The 20167-nt window shown below is 43.9% G+C and overlaps 1 protein-coding gene across 3 annotated transcripts in view; it reads left to right on the top strand.

Moving 5' to 3' along the window:
- The window catches only part of LOC146829240 (sodium- and chloride-dependent neutral and basic amino acid transporter B(0+)-like), a 190977-nt gene extending 181302 nt beyond the window's left edge, over positions 1–9675 (top strand). For all 3 annotated transcript variants that reach the window (XM_085607867.1, XM_085607869.1, XM_085607868.1), the window contains 2 exons: positions 4557–4724; positions 8418–9675. In XM_085607867.1, coding sequence (XP_085463993.1) covers positions 4557–4724; positions 8418–8582 — 333 coding nt within the window. In that variant the 3' untranslated portion in view covers positions 8583–9675. The remainder of the gene's footprint in view (positions 1–4556; positions 4725–8417) is intronic.
- The last annotated feature ends 10492 nt before the right edge of the window (positions 9676–20167 follow it).

Below are 20167 nucleotides of genomic sequence, written 5' to 3'. Positions count from 1 at the left end.
GACCTGGGCTACTGACAACAATATCCTGTTGGACGTTCAATATGGGTTGCGCCCTGGCCATTCTACGATTGAAAAATCTTTGAACCTATTTCTTATAACCAGTAAATATACTGTTGCTTGTAGGGGTACAATTTTCCTGGCCTGTATGGATCGGTCCGCCGCATTTGATTGCGTAAACTGGGGCAAATTATGGCAGATCATATTAGCCTTAGGGTTAGACCGGGAGTTGGTCTCTTTTCTCCCCAATCTCCACCGGGACACCAAGGCTGTAGTGCGATACTTCTAGAGCTTGAGCGTATCTCGTCCATTCCTCGTTGGGGGTGGTGTCCGTCAAGGCTGTATATTGACACCGTTTCTCTTTAACCTCTACATTAATAATCTGGAGAAAATCCTCCTGGAGACTGAGACTGATTATCCCCGGATCGGACAGTGAGGTCTCCCGGGTCTGCAATACGCAGACTACGCCGTCCCGATTTTTAGGACAGAGGGGTCTACAAACCATCTTATCCACGTTCGCCCAGTTTATGGGAGACTTGAACTTAAAAGTCAACAATTCCAAATCATGTATCCTGCAACTGGGGACATGGCCTAGTAGACCTTACACCTTTAAGGTAGGGCCTACCCCGATCCCTGAAATATCTGCTTTTTCCTATCTGGGGGTAATCCTGGATGATGAATTGAATTGGGGTCCACAACTTTCCCTTAAGAGAAACGACCTTAACCGGAAATCCGCTGCAATTTTTAATTTGCTGTGAGACTGGGTAAAAGACCGGTGGTGGCTCTGCTGGAGCTCTATAGGGCAAAGTGTTTGTCAAAAGTACTCTATGGCAGTGAACTCTGGGGATGTGCTGAAGTAAAGGACATCCAAATATCCGAAAAAAAATTCATGAGACGCCTGCTGTCAGTTCCCCAGGGTATCCCCTCTATATTGCCCATGAAGAGCTAGGAATGCCCTATATTACAGACCAGATAGCCTTTCGCCCACTGTCACTTTGGTTAAAAACATTGGTCAAGGTGGGGAATTCGTTAAATAAGAATCCTTAAAGATTGCGTGGCCCTGGATCAAGTACTAAGGATACCATGGCTGAATTACATCAAAAGAAGCTTAACGAATCTGGGCAGAGGAAACCTCTTTTCTAACCCTGAGGGAATCCGAAAGGTTGACATACCCCTTCTGAAGACTGTGTTTAGAACACGCCAGACTCTATTAAGGGAGGAGAGGGAGCCATGAAGCCAAGCGTTCGCCACTTTGTTATATTAAAGTCTACAGAGATGGCTGAGTCGTATTTACTTGGGTTAGTGAACTCCTATGATAGATTCCTGCTGACCAGGTTTCGGTTTGATCTGTTTTACTTACTTCTCGCTTATCCAAAGGGCACAAACAGAGGGCAATCTTTCTCGCACTGCGGCTGCGATGGAACATCTCTGCGGGAAATGCTACATTTTAACATGTAATGTCCATTTTATGACACCCGGAGAAAAACGTATTTAATTCCTTTCCTGAAACAGGCCAACTTTAAAAAGTTCGGCCTGCATTTGTATTTCTCCAGATGCTGTTGGGTAATACTGTATTTTACGTTTTGTTTTTTAAAATACGCTATCAAACTTAGGGCGAGTTGTGATTAGCTGGCTTGCTCCTTATTAATATTTGTGGCTTCATGTACTTGTATAGCTTATAGGTTGTGGCTCTAGCCACTGACTTTCATGCACTGCTTTAATTAGTTTTATCTTAATATAATTGGTGTTTGGAACTTTAGATGCAACTTGTACACATGACGAATCATGAATGAATTTGTACAGGTTTGTTCCAGAGATTACACTTGTATTATCACCCTTTTTTTTTTTTATAATGGTTTTTACATTGTGCTTTTATGGTTTTATGTAACATGAAACTGAATTAAGAAATATGATATAGTTACTATAGCTAGTGCAAAATCAAGAAATATGAATAATATCAGTCCGCAATGAGAGCACATCTTACTCCTCTTCAAAAACTTCAATGACCATTTTATTTACTTAGTAGGAATTTTTGGATCATTTTATACTATTGGTAATCGCCTCAGGGAGCTTGCGGGCGGGGGCAGGGGGGGATACAGCCTAGTTTCCAGGAATGTTTAGAAGAATAATACTTCATGATCATCCTTAGCTAGGAGAGATAGATGGGCGCCGAGCAAGTCCCCACAGAATGAGGCCGTTTCCTATCAATATCTTCCAAGGACCTACCTGGATAACCACGGTCTGATAATGGAACCTCTTGGGAGATTCATAGACCATTATGTGATGGCCTACGGTATGGCGGGTGGTGTAAGAAGTTTGTAGGTGTCTGTGCAGTCCACATGTAAATAGAATCTTGGCTCCAATTATGACTCCCCCAGCACCTCTCCCTAAAATTAACTTTTGCTCGCTAATTAGGTTGCTACTAGTTTGTTCCGATCTCCAGAACACACCACAACGCAAATTAATTTAGCTGAATCTTTCTGTCAGGTAGAAACGTAACCATTTCCTCTTTTATACAACCCACACCAGCCAGTCATGGTAAATCACACCACCCCTTCTCTAACCTGTCATGAAAATTTCCAGGAAGAACTGCTGACATTGCACATGCCATCTAGTATGCACAAGAACAGGAATAGTTCCTAATGGGTATCTACCTGATAGCAACAAGTATACTGTTTATATAAATCACTCCGCTTGATCGTAAAACTCACTGACACTTGTATTCAATAGCAAGGTATATTAAATAAAGGAAATAATGAAATAAACTATATGCAGCTTTGACTAAAATTAAGAGTGGCAGAGTATTAGAACGAGCCCATAGATTTCTGAGGAAAATAGGTAGAAAATGAAATTGTAGAAGTAATTCAGTCTCAAATATTACAAATCAGTAGCCGTGTTCAATCATTAGGTGTTGACCCTATTAGTAATTACAGCTAGAAAAAACTAGTATTCATGAAGGTTGTTGGCTAACAAGATATTAAGGGCAGTTTCCAACCGCTCCTTCTAATTTCAGACTATGCTTTTAGATTTTCATTCAAATTAAACCCACATACACCTTACATTTGCCAATTTGTAACCCCTCGCCCCCCACTGCCTTTACATAAACATTTTAAAATTAGTTTTACTTTTAAACGGCTGACCACCAATTAAAAAGTCACATTTAGATAGTTTCACATTTTTGGATTGCATAAACACCAAAAGCATTCAAGGCGTTTTTTTTCAACGCATACTCGTGCTCCCTTACACCTACCATTGTGTTTTCTGCACCATGCTGACAATTTGCAAGAATAAATATGGTGGAAAGGTGGACTTGCACATTGAAAGTTTCATTTATTCTGCACGTAAACATGTTTAATCGGGGAAAAGTCTTCCCCATTTACAGTCGAAATATTTTGAGGTTTTGGGCCTTTTCATAACCAATGTGCACACTGAACTATTGATTCAGCACGAAGGGAAGTGCATACATTGTGTGAGTATTCGCTGGGATTGGCTATGCACGTCTAGCTCTACGGGTGTTCCCATTTTCCCAATTTTTAGCCCAGCCTCCCCCACTGTGAACGGCAATGCTCCCATAAAACTAAACTAATTACTATGGACAATCGGTAATACTAGCATACTTTACGTAACTGTTTTAAGGTTGACATTTTCGCTAATCTTAAATCTGAGAATCACAAATTAGTAATTCCAAGCCTATATCTTCAGTCAAAAGCTATGCTTGGGAATTCAAATAAGTTTGAGGATGACTTGTTATATCGCAAAAAAAGCAGTGTGGCCACTCAGATACTTTTCGACAATTAACTTCCATTGTCCATTTGCTGGTGTAGTTGAAACGGAGCCCATCTGCCTAGCTGACTGCGCCAGAGGAACAGGCAACCGTTCCCTATAAAACACTGCGTAAGGCAGAATTTTGCTTTGCCCAACCCTATTGGTTGACATGCTAATCAATCATGTTGTTCAAGTGATCTGCCACTGCCTGCATGGCTGACTGCATCGACTGGCCTTCATTTTCTTGCCTTAGTTGGTTGGGGAAGAGCAGCATCCTCTTGCTCCCACTCAACCGTTTATATTTCTATAAACTTTGTCATCTGCACTCCAGTGATCAGCCAGCCATGGAGATGGTCTGGTGCCACCTGGCCTGTTCTAAGGAAGCCCTGCCATGATAATGCCTTCCAAAGGCCTTTCGTCTAAACGAGTGACTCAGCATTTTTCAGAAATGTACCTTGGTTCGTACATTGATCCTATTGGATGCTTTCTTGTGGCTGCACACGTACAGGCCAATGATTTTAAGCTTAAACTGTGAGGCCCTAGAGCCTTCACGGCAAACAGCCTAATCACGGTGGTGCAATGTTAGGGTTTATGACCACGTGTTACAAACCTACGTTGATGCTTTCTTTGTTTACAATTCCTGCATCTTAATTAGGACGAGGACAAATTAAGAGACCGGCCTTTTCCCTTCCTTAGTTTCAATCAAATATGTGCGCTGAAAGTCATGAACATTTCTGAATGAGGCTCAGCTCAATACATGATGAGGAACTGACCAATGTCTTGCATTTTTACAGGCAATTTTAATCTGGTCACTGGTGACATTTAAAGCCCCTATGCATGGATCGATAGTATATCCAGCATGGGGAACGGCGATTGGCTGGTGTATGATCGCATTCTGTCTCATATGGATCCCAATCATCGGAGTGATAAAAATGATCAGAGCAGAAGGATCCGTGTGGCAGGTACGTTTTCATGGAATACTTCATGTAAAATCGAAAATGCAATTGCTATGAAACCATTCTGCATAGTTTTTGTGGTAGTCGGTATTATGTTTCTTCTGGTGAAATAAATGCCTTTAAAATGTTCTTTGACTTAGCACAACAATTGTGGGGTGTATAATGGTTCCAGCAGTCACTGCATGCAACACAGCCCTAACTCCTGTTGAAGGCTCACAACCGACACACTCACAATAGACCGCCAATTGGCAGGGGAGGCTGGTGACATTTGAAAGTGGTGGGGCGTAAAATGATTTGTATACTTCACCGTTGCGAGCGAGCGTAGCGAGCCAGCCCGAACCCCTATAAGGAGGGTTCGGGGGGTTATCCAACCCGAGAAAATTTTGAAAGCAGAGAAATGGTGCATTTTCAAGCAAATTTGAGAAAGCAGGAAGGTTAATAAAGCAATTGTGAAAGTGCAGTTATAATATTAAAGAGATGTCATGTAACATAGGTAGCTGCTTATTCAGTACGAATTATACTGTTCATTCTCATTAGCTTAAGCTACAAATAGTAATTATTGGGCATAAAATAGAACTTAAGATTTCTGCCAGCACATTTCTAAAGGCTACTAACAGAAATTGTTAGATCTTTATCTAAGCCCTTTTCATTGATGCTATCATTTCATGATTTTGAAATGCAGGCTCGATGAATATACAGTGTAGAAATGATGACTTGCTAAAAATATCCCGATGAGAACATGGCGTTTCTATGGTTCACCAACAACATAGTATAGTGGATTTGACAATGAAAGCACACACTTAATTTAAAAAATAGACTTTTACCATTGTTGTAATGTCTTGAACATCTTAATAGTGTATATAGCAACTGTATCAAGAGGTTTAGTGTATATTTGATGTTTGTGGATCTTTGTAGTATGTTTCGAACAGTGATTCATGCATCAAAGAATACACCGGAAAGCTCGGCGCGCGCCCGCTTTTATACTGTGTTCCTTTGCCATCTGTCTTCATCTGAGATACACGTGCGGCAAGAAGGGATGCTTTTGTGGATCCAAGAACAGGCTTCATGCAGTCATTCCTTGTTCCATTTATTTGTCAGATTTTCTATAACTCACTTGCATCACAGAGTCCCACTTTGCTCTTCTGAAATGTTGGCATGTACGAAAACGTGCATTTGCGTTTCAAATGTCCGATCCTGCAGCAGCACACTTACAAAGCCCACACATGAGTCACAGTAACCCGATTCAAGGCCCCATTCTCCCGATTTTTTTATCTCCCACAGTAGTAAGTTCACGGGATGCATATATTATTCAGTGTATTAGCAGCAATGTAGATGCATGTCCCGTCCGCACCACCTAGAATCTCAACCGAATCGAATCTAATCATTTACCTTTCTCGACAAACACCACGGTCACGATGGCACTGGCAGTCACGTCAGTCACGAGTCCTCGACGACACGAGTCACACGACGGGTCCGACTCCGGGAGAGCTGACACACTGTACACCGCCGCCACGAGGTATGTATGCAGACAGTGTGTGGCACTGGCACCGCGTGCGTGATGACGCGACGGAATGCAGAGTGCGCTGCGCACCTCATGGCCAATCACTGTCACTGTGTTCAGACATAAGCCACAGTGATTGGCCATAGTTGCGCAGCACCAATGCAGTTTCGTCGTAGGCTGCCGATCGGGGTGAGGTCTGAGACTGTCTCAGGCTCTCAGCCAATCCAGAGACACTGCATTAGCAGCGCCTGCCCTGGATTGGCTAAAGAGCACGGATAGGGCTCGCCCGGATACCGAGAGAAGGGGCTGCTGCATGAGGCAACCCTCGGCCTCTCGGCCCCCTCCTCTCAGTACATAGTACATGGCAGACAGTGCGGCGCATGCTCGTGCTTGTCGTGAGCCAAACTCGAGCATGCGCAAATACATTGCGAGCCGCTGTCAGTCAGTGTCAGTGCTCGCCCCCCGGCCCCACCCCCTTGATGTCCCGACTCCCGGCCGCTACACAGTAAGAGCTGAGCTTAATTGCTGGATTTGCTGCAAAGTGCAAGCACACCGCGTCGCGTGCGTTAAGTGGGGCTCCGCCCCTGCGTCCCAATGGACGCACCGCCACTGAAGAGCAGGAGAGGTAGAATGAGGGAGGGGGAAAGAGAGGAGTGGGAGATTGAAAACGAGCAAGGGAGAAAAAAAGATAAAAAGGGAGGGATGATAGTGATAGGGGAGTGAGATAGGCAGAGAGACAAACAGAACGACAAACCGTGAGATTTGAAGCGAGACAGATCAGGGAGAGAAGGGGGAGGGAGGGAGCGAGTGGGGGCGGAGAGGGAGGAACAGAGAGAGCGGGAGAGAGTGAGAAAGCTGTAAGAGTGAATCCAGCATGTGCATCAAATGAGGGCCAATGACGATCACTGACTACAGGATTTTTGGCCGTTGGAGACGGTCGAACTCAGTCGAGAGTCTATGACCAGACCTTGTGTTAAGACTCAAAACAAGGATTCTAAAAATACACAAACTTAAGCAATACTAATAGTGTGCTTTTTATTTCACTACTTGGCATAAGCCAGACAATGGTGCCATTCATAAACAAACAAAACATCACATTCTCGCGTAGACCAATATAATAGATTAAATGTGAAAGGTTGAGTCCTTGATTTAAATGAATGGAAACAGCCTACAAGCTTGTCTGTAAGTGCTTAGTAAGATAAACTGCAGCTCAGGGAGCAGCGGCATGTGAACAGAGAAAAATGTGTGAATAGTTCCCGTTATGGCAGGTGTAATTGGTCAACCTTGCATCAAGGTGCTATTTCAGAAAGCCTTGCTTAGATGTTTTTTTAGATTCACAATAGTTGACACGTGGGGACCCCTTTTTAGGTCGAGCTTTCGAGTCCTCTTGTGTATATACTTTAGTATATACTTATGTGTATGTACTTTGTGGGCTCTGGAGATCAGACCTAGGACTTGTGTGCTTCCGCTTAGGGGCTTTTTTTCTGTTCAACTGCCTCTATTTAACTGTCTTGATAGAAATGACCAGCAGAGGTCAGTAAAATACCAGAATTGCTTTCTGCTGAGGGACTTCCTTTTTATAAAAAAAAATTCTGGCAACTGCCTCTTTAACATTCTTGATCGAAAACGACCAGCAGAGGTCAGTAAAATACCAGAATCACTTTAGCATTCTCTAGATTTCAGTCCATAGAAATTGTCTTCCACAAGCAGCCGTTGACAATATTTGTTTCAAATCTTGTATTTTCAGTGATTATGACCGCCAAAGGCCCTGATTTTTATATTCAAAACAGAGATTTGGACTCTACCATTTCTCACCGAAAGGCAATATTTCTCTCCGTGTGTTCCCATACCTGGCGTGTCACGCAGTTTGGTGCTTACTTTTCCTCCATGTTAAAGAACAGTAGATGTTTCCGCACCCAAGCTAATGTGCTGCATAGCTTAATACATATAAGGTCCCAAAGGTGAGACCGTTTGCAATGCAAATGCTTGTTTGTTCAGTGATCAGGAAGACACACGTTACCTATTGATAGCATCTACCCACAGAAACAAGCAAGAGTTACTACTGACCAGATTTGACCATAACCCATCTCTAATAACACCACGATAAACACAAGTTACAAAGGGAAGTACTTGAAGATGCAGAAGGCCCTTGCTTTGTTCATTCTTTCACCAAAACATGTTTGTCTTTAATCCACCAGCGCTTCAGATCCATTTGCCAGCCTGCTGCTACGTGGGGGCCAGCTCTTGAACAACATTATGGACAGCGATATCAACATCTTTTGAACCTGGATCCCAAAAATTCCCACAAAGGTCTGGAAATACCGATCATCTCAGGCTACGACAACCCAGTACATAGAGCTTGATGGAGTCTTGGATTTGTTTGACATCTGGAGCAGCTATAATGCCACAGTAAACATTCTCACAATATTGCGACACATTTTTGGCCCCAGTCACCAGCGGCAACAAAGATATCGCAATACAATTCAGTAACAAAAAAGGCAGCAAACTTGCCAATGTCTGTGAAAGATTGGCAAACTGTAGGGTCTTTGTGAGATGATTGTGGCAAATATACTGTAAATGTGTGAGTAAAGGGTAAATATATTGTGTTTTAGTGAATTGTTCATTAAGTATTTTATTAACACTTGGAAAGGTAAATACATTGTGTTTTAGTGAATTGCTCTGCGAGTAACCTCGCCTGGAATCGTGGTAAATGGACTCCATCAAGGAGGATTGTATATCCAGTATGGAGCAGAGGGCCTTGAGGATAGTCACCAGCAGGGCTGGAGTGCTTGTGGTACAGGTTTTATTAATCTTCTCAGGAAGCCCCATTATGCATAATTTCCCTAGGTATGTTTCCCAAATAATAAATTGGCTTGTTTTCTGTCAGCCTTACCGGTATTTGTTACCGAACATTATTTGAAGGGCAAGACTAAAAGGTGGAGTTTGTGCTACTGAAACTGTGACAAGGACGTGTTTAAGCTCTTGCTATAGTGAAATAACTACATAAATCATACCCTTAGCTGAGTTGGAATACTGAATATTGTTACTGTTGAAATCATAATAGACCCCATACGATCATCTGCAAATAAAATGCATAATTTGAGCTACCAAAGAAAGAGCGATCAAAGATGCACTAAGATGTTGCCGAACGTTTATAAAAAGTCAGAACTAAAATATAAAATTGTAAATAATTTTATCCGGAGTGCTCTCTGAACTGTCACATGTTGTAGGTACTTTTTTGTACTAAATCTGTTTTTTATTACCCACACAAAGATAGTTATTTTCTCGTGACAATGCTAACTCCAATATGCAAGCAAAACAAAGTAACGCATATATTTTAATTAGTTGTGGATTTTATGAATTTATGTGATTTGATTAGGATTAATGGAATATACCTTTGTTTAATTCCAAATATGGAAATGTTTAATGTAGTAAATAAAATGCAAATGTTTTATACTTTGTCTAGTTTGGCAGTTTTTTTAAATAGGTTTTTGATTAGCATTTATACGTGTTATCAATTTAATTTGAGTGAAATGTTTATATTCCGTTTTCTAATCCTGCACATTTGAATTTGATTTCAATTGAAGTACAGTGGCTCTTTAACAGAAAGCAATGGCAAAGCCAATAGGTCTCAACTTTGAGACCTATTGGCTTTGCCAATGACTTTTGACGAGGTTACAGAATCAGCCATGGGGGAGGGGTTCAATGCTGCAGCTGCTACTCATTTCATAAGTGCACACATGCACCACACATGCGTACGCCATCAAAAGGATTCAGTCATGTTTTTTCATTTATAAATCAAAGATCGATCATAATAAAATGTTTTAATTGCAGTAGTGCAAAAGCACTTTTCGTAAGTCAGAATGGTCAGCATCAATTTGCTGCTGTGCCCTCCAATACTTAAATTAAACAAGCATTTGCAATGCAATTGGTTTCATTTGTTTGAGTTGGAGCTATTGGCATTCTAAATGGTAATGTCTTTTACTCATGTTATGAGTGTATGTAAGTGGTGTAGTAAACAAGACTGGGTGAAAAACAAACGCAGGCCGAAAACTGGCATTTTACAGCTGCATGCTTGCATATCATAGTGCCGTGCATGTTTGGGAGGAAGATAACAGGGGGTGTATCAATAAAGACACCAGTAAACTTGGTCGCCCTCGAACTGGGTTCGAGTCTCGGCAGGGACACTCAACATCCTGTGATTCTGGGCAAATCACTTAACCTCCCCGTGCATAACAAAATGGATGTGTCCATCTGTAACGGAGCTGGTGCTCCTGTAAAGAGCTCTGCTACCTTCGGGTCAAGTTTGCACTATAGAAAAAACCTTGGGGGGGGGGGATCTCCCCTTGTAATTCCTGGTGACCAGTGCGTTTAGCGCTTAACTATACAGCCTCCTGCTTGGAAGCGAGTACCCCATGAGGGAGAAAAGAAACGGAAACGGAGGAGCAAGAGGTATGGGACAGGAGCACCATGCACAAGGAGGAGTGGGAGACAAGACTTCAACAAGCACAATCCCCTATAAAAGAAGAATTAAAAAAACACTTGTATGCCACCAAAAAGAAGCCCAAATGACGGACATGAAAAGTGCAAAAAGGGTAAACCAATATAATCAACGGAGCGGGAGCCAGCACTAACACAACTGTGGCATTAATAGTAGGTGGGAGGGAGGAATGCTGTGTCTACATGTAAGCAGCTATGGCGCTGAAGCTGAACACAAGCAAATGGTAACAGACCAGGAAACCAAGAAAAAAATAGTTCCCCAAAGAACACAAAAAGAACCATAGCGGAATAAGACAGTACTTAGTCCCCGCTGCGCGAGAGGAACAGAAGGGAAAAAGGAGGGACAAAGACTTGGCTGATCACTAGCAAGCAAGGATTTTTAAAGTACACTGGGAGAAAAAAAAGCGGGGATATTTCCAAGGCTAAATGATGGGGACAAAGCACTCGGACTGTTATAAGTGTATACCATTACATTTTCAATAGGGGAGGGGTAATGCAAGGGTTATGAGTCGCAGGCTGTTGGCAGTGTTCCTCACGCCCCAGGAATGGTTCTGGGTAGTCGAAGCCAGTGTGGGATTGGTGTTCAGGGAATAATGGGGTATCAGTGGGAAATAAAGTGGTGGTACGTGCGGTTTCCATTCTAGATGCGCAAGTGATTAAAGTGGCGCGATTCACAGCTTCTGGTTGAGTCCAGATGTGCTACTTAAAAATTGTAGTTGTTTCACCAGATGGTCACTGTGCAGAAACCCATGATGTGGGTGAAAGATATTTATGACCCTGGCCCTTAGTAGTAGTCTGTCAGATGCTGTAATTTAATCAGGGCTTGAAGCTCCGAAATTCCTTTAATGTTCAAAGATACCTGTGCACATGGATGCCTGAATGGATTGGGGGCTGTAAGAAGCCTGTAGGAAGCCATACATTATGGCTCACTCATGTGCAAATACACAAGAGTGAGGACACTGTTCCTATGGAGGTATGCAAAGTTTTTTTGCTCCCTCCTAAGGGGAAAGCGAGACCAGAAGGGGAAAGGAATACTAGTTGTACTAGGCCTGGGACTCAATAGTGGAAGGGGAAGAACAAATCTTGTTCCTTGTTGCCCTCACACACCTCGAAGGATGTCATGCTTCATCATTGGACAGTTGCTCCTCGTCGGGCTGGTGCTGCAATGCCCTACGGGTCCCCCAAAGGGTCACGTTGTCGGAGATCTTCTGCGAACTGCCGTTTGATGCATGCTGTTGTGCTGGGGGAGTACTAAGTGAAGAGTGTGCAGGGTGAGTGCGTTGATTAAAATTGACTAGGGGGTTACCAAAGGTTTTATTTTAATATTGCGGTACCCGTGTCAAAATAAAAGACCCGTAGGTTAGGTGTTACCTCAAAAGCGTAATGTGCCTGGGTAACTCAAAAGGTCAACATGTTTCGTGCCTCTTGGGTCCTGTAGGATCTGTGGCGCTTCTTCAGGACCAGCTGTGTTGAATGTGGTCGGGTGCACGTGGTGAGTGGTGATGCACGAAGAATAAATATGTACACAGAGGATGTAGTCGCCCTCTAAAGTAATCAGGGCAAGTCCTAACCTGTAAGTACGAACGGTGTGCTACAACTAAATAGTTGACACTGCTTCCTGATAAACGGCCTAGGGAAAAAGAGATAAATGCAAGGAACGTATATCCAACAGGAAAGTAGGCACAATGGCAGAACACTGATGTACGTAGTATCTTAGGTTAAAAAGTGAATCTTATAAGACATGACAACCTGTAGGCAAAGTAGCACGACCCGGTATAGTCATAAGATAAAAGGCGGTCAGTGGTGGGGCGCGCTGCCCGGAGCCACACCGGTGGTGGATAAGGCGCACTGGGCCACCAACCGCCCCGCAATGTGACTCTACTGGAACTGTCCTTTCATGAGGGGGGGCTTCCGGTAAAGTCAAGGCCCGGGGGCTCTGTGGGACGTCTGGTGCACTCTGGTACAGCGCCACCCAACACGCTGTATTTAGAAGTAGCATGTCGAGGAACACTGTCACCCTGAGGGATACCAAGGTGCCCTGTGTCAAAGATGAGCGTCCAGAGTGAATGGGTCATGTTACCATAAGGACTCAAGGGCATGGTTATGGAGCAAAAAAGGGAAGGGGGGAAAATACAGAGGATCCCTTACCTAAAAAGAGTGGGAGAAGTTCTCCAAAGGCTAGAGATGTGGGTTGCCCGCACCTTACCAGGCTATAGGGGAGAGAAACACAATGGACGGCACAGAACATTAGTATCCTTAGAGGCATTAAACTAACCATACAATAACTTACTGTTTGTTGGTCCTTAGCCGGAGTCTCGTGGTTTACTTACAAATGACTTTGGGTGCTGGCTCATCTGCGCCTACCCGTGCCTCCCGTCTGCCTGGTAGTGACTGGAAACGCAGGCGAAGCATTCGCTATAGTGATGCTAATTGGTCTATGGGCGGCAACCTCTTCCAGAATGTCAAGTCATGCCCGGTGGTGAAATGCGCATGTGTGAGACTCTGTATTTTTTATGCGCATGCGTGCGGGAATGACAGCAGCCTGGGTGGTAATACGCATGTTTGATGAATAGTGTCCCGCTGCCGCTAGCGAAGGCAGACATGAGTATGAAAGAGTAAATCGGGGAACGTGAACTAGTCCCTGATCACTGGTTAAGAGTGTTAGGCCAATCAAAAGAGGATGTCGGAGAGGAATTTATGATCGCTGGAATGATACACTGCAAGAGTATCGATGGCACATGGTAATGACCATATATGATCCCTAAGTAGTGGGGAATGTTGTAAAACCTAGTGGTGCTAAAGTTGCGGTGCCATTGTCCTTCCACGCATGGTGAGGAAGTGGGGTGGTGAGTCGCGGAACCCCTGTCGTGGCTATATAAGTGCCGGGTCACTAATATCATGAGAACAGCGGTATTGTTCTCCGCACCAAAGAGGCGGGGATTAGCAGTCACTAGGTGTAAATCCCCGTGGATTTGATTAATTCTTAAGATATCCCCTGTTCAGCTGGATATATGAGCATGTGCGTCTAAATAGGCGAAGGGGTGATGGTTTTCTTTATATAGTCTGGGGCAGTAGAGTTGGTGTTTGAGCCCTTTGTGGAAGGCAAGGCGCCTAGGGGTGCGATGTTCAGAGCTCAGTCCACGGGATCTTTGTTCCTGCCATTCCGGTCGGTGTGGAGGTGATGGACCCAGCATTGCTCTTGGCATAGTAGGGAAGCACTGCTCCAACTTTGATCGGCTTCAATGATGGTCCATTGTATTTCTTCACAGGAGTGACCTTTCTCAATGAAATGGGTGATTATCCTGGTGGCGGATCGTCTGCATCTGATGGTGCTTTATGCTCACTGATCTTGATTGGGCGAGTTGTCATGCCCACATATCTAAGTGGGCAGGGGCAGGTCAGTAGGTATACGTAGTTTGCCTTATTACAATTTGTGTGCTTGCGCTGCTACCGGGATGTCATCCAGACACCTAGATTTAGAATGTTTTGTTTGGGGGCAGGCGGCGCAGTGACCACATGGGTAATGTCTGGTCACGGGGGGCAGGCCCCAAAGAGTGGTGTCTTGCGCTGGTTTTCTGCTCCGCGGACGGGTGTGGGCCAATTGGTCTCGTAGGATAGAGGTGCGTTTGAATGCACAATGCGGTTGTACAAGCTAAAATGTATCAGTGTTCAGAATTTTCCAATTGCGATTATCTTTTTGAGTTGATTGGAAAACGGGGTGAAAGTTGTGACGAATGTGATGACAATACTGGTCTTAGGTTCTGTAGACTCAAGGAGACCCTGACGGTTATTGTTCCTCGCACGTTTCTTTACTTTTTTTTATCACCTGACTGGGGTAGTCCCTGGCCTGCAGGTTGTTGGCCAGAAGGTTAACTTGGACGTATAACTCAGGAAGGCTACTACAATTCCATCTGAGCCTAAAAAATTGGCCGTACAGCAAATTTTCCTGTAGGGCTTTCGGGTGGTGGCTCCTGAAACTCAGACTGTTGCAATCAGTGGCTTTTCTGTAAACTGTGGTATGCAGCTATCTATTGTCCAGAGTGATTAAGTAGATCCAGGAACGAAATTGCCTCCTTACTAGATGTCTTCGTGAACCGTAAGTGCGGATCCAAGGTGTTGATCCATTCATGGAAAAGGGCGGCAGTTTCTTCAGTGCCTCTCCATAGGATGAGGACGTCGTCAATATAGCTTTTCCAGGTAATCAAATTTTGATGGAAAGGGTTGGCTTCAGTGAAGATGTTGACGTCTTCAAAGTGTGACATATACAGGCCCGCCAGGCTCTGCGTGAAAGTACTCCCCATGCTCATGCCCTGCACTTGGTGGTAGATAGTAGTGTCGTACTGGAATAAGTTATTCTTCAGGGCAACGGTGATGATGTCGATTATGAACTTTGCGGGTGTGTTGGTAGTGAGGGTTGCCTCTCGTAGTAGGTTACCCATAACCTCGATGGAGGTGTCCTGGGGGATGTTGGCGTATAGGGCCTCAACATAAAGTGTGAGAAGTAGATTAATCTCCTCCGTGTTGTCATCATAGATGTTTTGTATCAAGTTAAGGACGTCGCGTGTGTCCTTCAGGTATGCTGGTGTTCCTTGTACCGGGGGGCGTAGGAAATGGTCGCTGAATTGACTGAGGGGTTCCAGTAGGGAGCCTATACTGGATACAATTGGTCGTCCTGGTGGAGGGGTGATACCTTTGTGCATCTTAGGGAGAAGGTAGAAGTACAGCATCTTAGGGTCCGTATTTAGTGGAAAGGCAGCTTCTTTAGGGGAGATCCATTCCTCACTGGCAGCCTCGTGGACCCTGATCTAGATAGCAGTGAGAAGTCGTGTTGTAGGATCAACATCAAGTCTCTTGTAGTACTGTGTGCTGCGGAGTTGACGGGAGCATTCATCTTCATAATTTTTGATATCCAGTTTTACCATGGCGCCACCTTTGTCGGCGGGCTTGATGATCGTGTCATCATTCTGGAGGGATTTGGTGGCAGCACGTAGTTTGTAAGGCATGTTATTGAAGGTAGGTTTGCTTTTTAGCTGGTTGGCCTCCTTCAAAACGGCTTTTTCGAATGTGAGGACCTCACTGGGGACGATGCCTGTGGTAGGGGTAAACTTGGAGGGAGGTCGTAGCCCAGAGTCTTCACTGTCTGTGGTCGGTGTATCGCTGAAAAAGGCTCTCAGACGGACTTTCCGGGACAGTTGGTGAAGTTCCTCATTCATCCTGAAATTATCCTCCCTTGGTGTGGGTACAAATCCTAGCCCCATTTCTAAATTTATTACTTCTTCTGTGGTCAGCGGTCTATGAGAGAGGTTGGTTATCAGGTTCTTTGGTGTGTTTTGCTCCTGGTTGTTCAGGGTTGGAATTTTGTTGACATATCACTCATGTGCAATACACTTGGAAAAAATATATTAGCATTGCAGTAAAGGACATGCACATCAGCCGTTTAAAGCTTTATTACGAAACCTTTCCTTTAAAAAAAAAAAAAATTCCATCCTACCATTCTGCATATATACCAGCCATGACACTTTAATACTACCTTTCTGTTTTTGTCCGTGTTTAAACTTCAATAGACCGAACTAGATGGCTTTCTACCTGCATATTAAGAAAAGGTATCTACCTAGTGATGTTGCGTTTCTATTATGCTTTTTTTATTGCAGAATATTGCCCAAGACCGGTTTGAGTACTTGGCTAGATTACCAATTACAGATGCATGCCCATATAAATATGAACAAAAACTAAGTATAAAGGCAATGCAAGTTAGGGTTACTAACCTTAATTCGATGACCCGTTGAACGCGAGCATGCACGTAAAAACGCCAGATAATCGAATTGGCTTCAACTGCATTTGAATGTCTGAGCACGACCTGAACTTTCTAGTGCATGTCTGTAAACAGTGACATAACTACCACCTTCTTGTTAAACTCGTGGTCATTCCTTTGACCAAAGCATCTTTTAACTGTGCAATCTCAAGATGCAAAATTAATTTACATACTGGAGGTTGGTTAAAAAACATAAGTAAATGAACGACAGCTTTCTGTTTTCTGTTACTGTTGATCCAACATTCTCGTTCTATAGAACGTGTTGTTTTGAAAGGCTGTCTCATTCACTATTAAATCTGTTTTGAAGCAAAACGGGCAATTTGATAGTGGCTAACTTAAAGATAGGCCATTGAGGTTGATTGACTAGTATATTAATCCGGTCAAGCAGCCCAGTGGTAGGTTTCAACAGACTCGCTGTACAGTTTACATCTGTGCTGAATCTCCAAACGCATGCAATTTACTGGTCCGGGAACAATAGCAAAAAACCTATGGTTAGATGATAAAATAAGTGTGTAGTAGAAGTTACTTTTAATGCGTTTATTACATGATGGACAATAAGAACAGGCTGCATTGGTGTATATGTATGAGGTAGCGTGCTTCTTAACCAGAGCAACACCCCTTTTTCATTAGAGAAGGACAGTCACTGACCAAACGAGAAGCCATCAAATTTGAAAAGATGAGATGTCACGGCTTTAAGCCAGGTTGAGAGCTGTGTGGTGGCATTTCCAAAAGTTGATAAAACGACTGTTAACCTTGCACAGGAAGGGTATTGGTATGGCTTGAAGACCAACACAGTGCACTGATAGTGGCATATGTGGAGCAGGTGCCCGCGTGAGTTAACACAAGTGCCTTGTTGTGACCTGTTGGGGGTTGGTGAGGCAGGGTGGCAGACTGCTTCGTGCCCGCCTGCTAGCCTAAAGTATGCTTCAGGCGGCCTGGTTTATTTTCATTTAAGAAATGGGCACGCTCTCACCCCATTCTCCCCCTTAACTACCTTGAACTCCTACAAAGCACCGCGATCGCCTGCCTGCTAAGCCTGTACTGAAGGCAACCGAGGCAGACTGCAGCACACATTGCTCTTAGGGCCCCTTCTACTCTGCATGGAGACCTAAGGAAGGTTTATCCGCGAGACACTTCTCCCTGGGCTCGCCTCATGCCAGTAAATTTTGTTGCAATCTTGCACGGAGAGTCACCTTCCTGTTGATCCACAGTTCAACCCTTCAGTGCTCAATAAACTATAATCCTTGAAAGCAACATTATATCAAATGCATTATAATGTAAAATAAGCTGTTGAGCTCTTACATTACAGGAAAACTCTGACCACACATTCAATACACATACATTTAAAGTGACATTTTGATGGTGCCATATATTACTTCTCGTGATGGTTCTCTACCTTTCAGTGGTAAAGTTTCCCTGTTTAGTATGGTGGAAGAGCAGCAATTGGTTACCTAAGGCTATGGGTATTTGTGCCATGACGTATATTCTCTATCTAAGGAACTGGAACACCTCATGCCTCCATTGAAATGTAGCAGAACAGGGAAAGGGCGTGGTGTAACATATAGAGCTGCGACTGGAAGTGGGGAACTGGGTTTGAGTCTCGGCATCTGCTCAACATCACTTAATCTCCTGGTGCCTGCAAAAAATGAATATGTCCTTGTGTAATGTAACTGGTGCTCATGTAAAGCCTCCAATACCTTTGGGTGGAGTTCGCCTAAATTTTTTTTTAAATAGCGACAGTATGTGGGAGCAGTTTTGAGCACTATCGCAGATGCAAGTGGGTCCTACAAGGCTGCCGCTCTTGTAATGTGGTGGTAGGGGTGAGGGATGAGACATGACGTGAGCAAAAGGAGGAGTCGGAGGGGCTGCAATGCCTCATTCCTTCTTACAAACAAGACTTCGAAAAGCCCACTCCCCCTTAAAAGGAAGCGCAAAACCAAACAAATATCCTACCCAAAAAAATGTGACGGTAGACATCGAAAAGTGCAAAAAGGCTACAAAAAATACAACCGAGGGATGCATTTCGCGAGAGGCATCATAAAACACAACTGTGGCATTGAGAGGAGGTGGGAGGGAGGAAAGCTATATTTACATGTAAGCGGCTATGGTGCAGAACATGTACACAGGCAAACCGTAACAGAGAAGGAAAGCCCGAATGAAATAGTCCCCAAAGAACAGATAAAGAACCATAGTGCAATTAAACAGTACTTTATCCCTGCTGTGTGAGAGGAATGGAAGAGAAAATGAGAGACAAAGAGGCAGAACTTACCACTAACAAGCAAAGATTTTTAAAAGACACAAAGAAATAAATCAAAAGCAGGGTGATGGTTTAATCCCCACAAGAGAAGTTTACTAATGTAGACAAGAGGTCATATGCTTACGCTCGACCTAAAAAGAGGATCGAGGTTGGTATGGGGCAACAGAGGAACTGGTGGAGGAGAAGCAATGGGGGAGCTGGTGGGGGGACATAAAAATAAAGCTTGGTGGTTGGAAAAGAAGAAAACCAGGTCATGAAAGTGAGCAGCACGATTAGCAGGAAAGTAGTAAAAGAGGGAGGGAGCAACAAGCATGAGAGAGGGGAAGATTGGTGGGGACCAAGCACATGAGTGAGCAGCACACAAAGGGAAAGAACACAGATAAGTGGGTATTTGACGGGAGGAAGTACAAACGGGGGAGAGATGGAAAACACATGCACCCTCATGGAGTACCAAAAAAAAAATTAACAAAGCAATGGATGTATACAAGTCAGTCATTCGAAAGGATAGTAAAGAGGCTATCTTCCAAGGAAGGAAGAAATGTAAATGTTGTAGACTTGTAAAGCGCACAGCTGCCCCGGCTACGGGGCGTCCCGGCGCTGTAGACCGCTGGGGAACCCGTCCTGGCTATCCCTGTGAGATGGTCCCTTTCTGGGTATCTCCAAGGTGAAACCTGGCGTCTGTGGGGGGCCGTTGTAGAGATGAGGCAAGCTTAATGACCAGAGTTGCCGAGTGTGTTCCTGGTTAGAGTAGGTACCGAGGCGAGAATTATCGAGTCCGTTTTTGACCCTGGTCCACAACCCTGCCGCGTCGGGAATTGAACCCTGGTCCCTGGCCGATTCTCTGCTTACGGGTCTGCTGCCTCTAACCAGTGAGCCACACCTCTCCAAACAAGAAACACAAGAGATGCATGTGACAAAGTCAACCAATGGTAAGCAACAAGCAGAGTACAAGTAGTCCAAGTTTTTAGTCAGCCAAAAAAGACCTTTCGCAGTCAGGTAGCTTGCGCTGTCTGGTATGCAAGATTAAAAAAAAGTCATTGCCGATTGTTAGATCATCATAAGCAATCCCATCCTAATCAAAATGTCTCCACTACATAACATTGTCGTTGTGTGCTTTGTTGAATTGCAAATTGACTCCCTATTAAGGCATGCTAATGAAAATTAATATAGATTTGCTAGGAGGCTGGAGCAAAGTTATAAAAGTTATTAACACTATATGAGCATTCCATAAGACACTGTGCATACAAAAATTGACAAGGCTGAATTAAGTTTCTTCAGATTTGGCAGGTAAATCATGTTGGGCTTCATTTAACGTCCGTACATGGCCTGGTGATTTACTGTGCAGCACTTTAGAGAAAAACTAGAGTTGTGGTACCAAT

This window comes from Triturus cristatus, chromosome 5_2, assembly GCF_964204655.1.
Source record: "Triturus cristatus chromosome 5_2, aTriCri1.1, whole genome shotgun sequence".
In the NCBI taxonomy this organism is placed as follows: domain Eukaryota; kingdom Metazoa; phylum Chordata; class Amphibia; order Caudata; family Salamandridae; genus Triturus; species Triturus cristatus.
The sequence above is the reverse complement of the archived record's forward strand: the minus strand, read 5'-3'. Positions and strand labels throughout refer to the sequence as shown.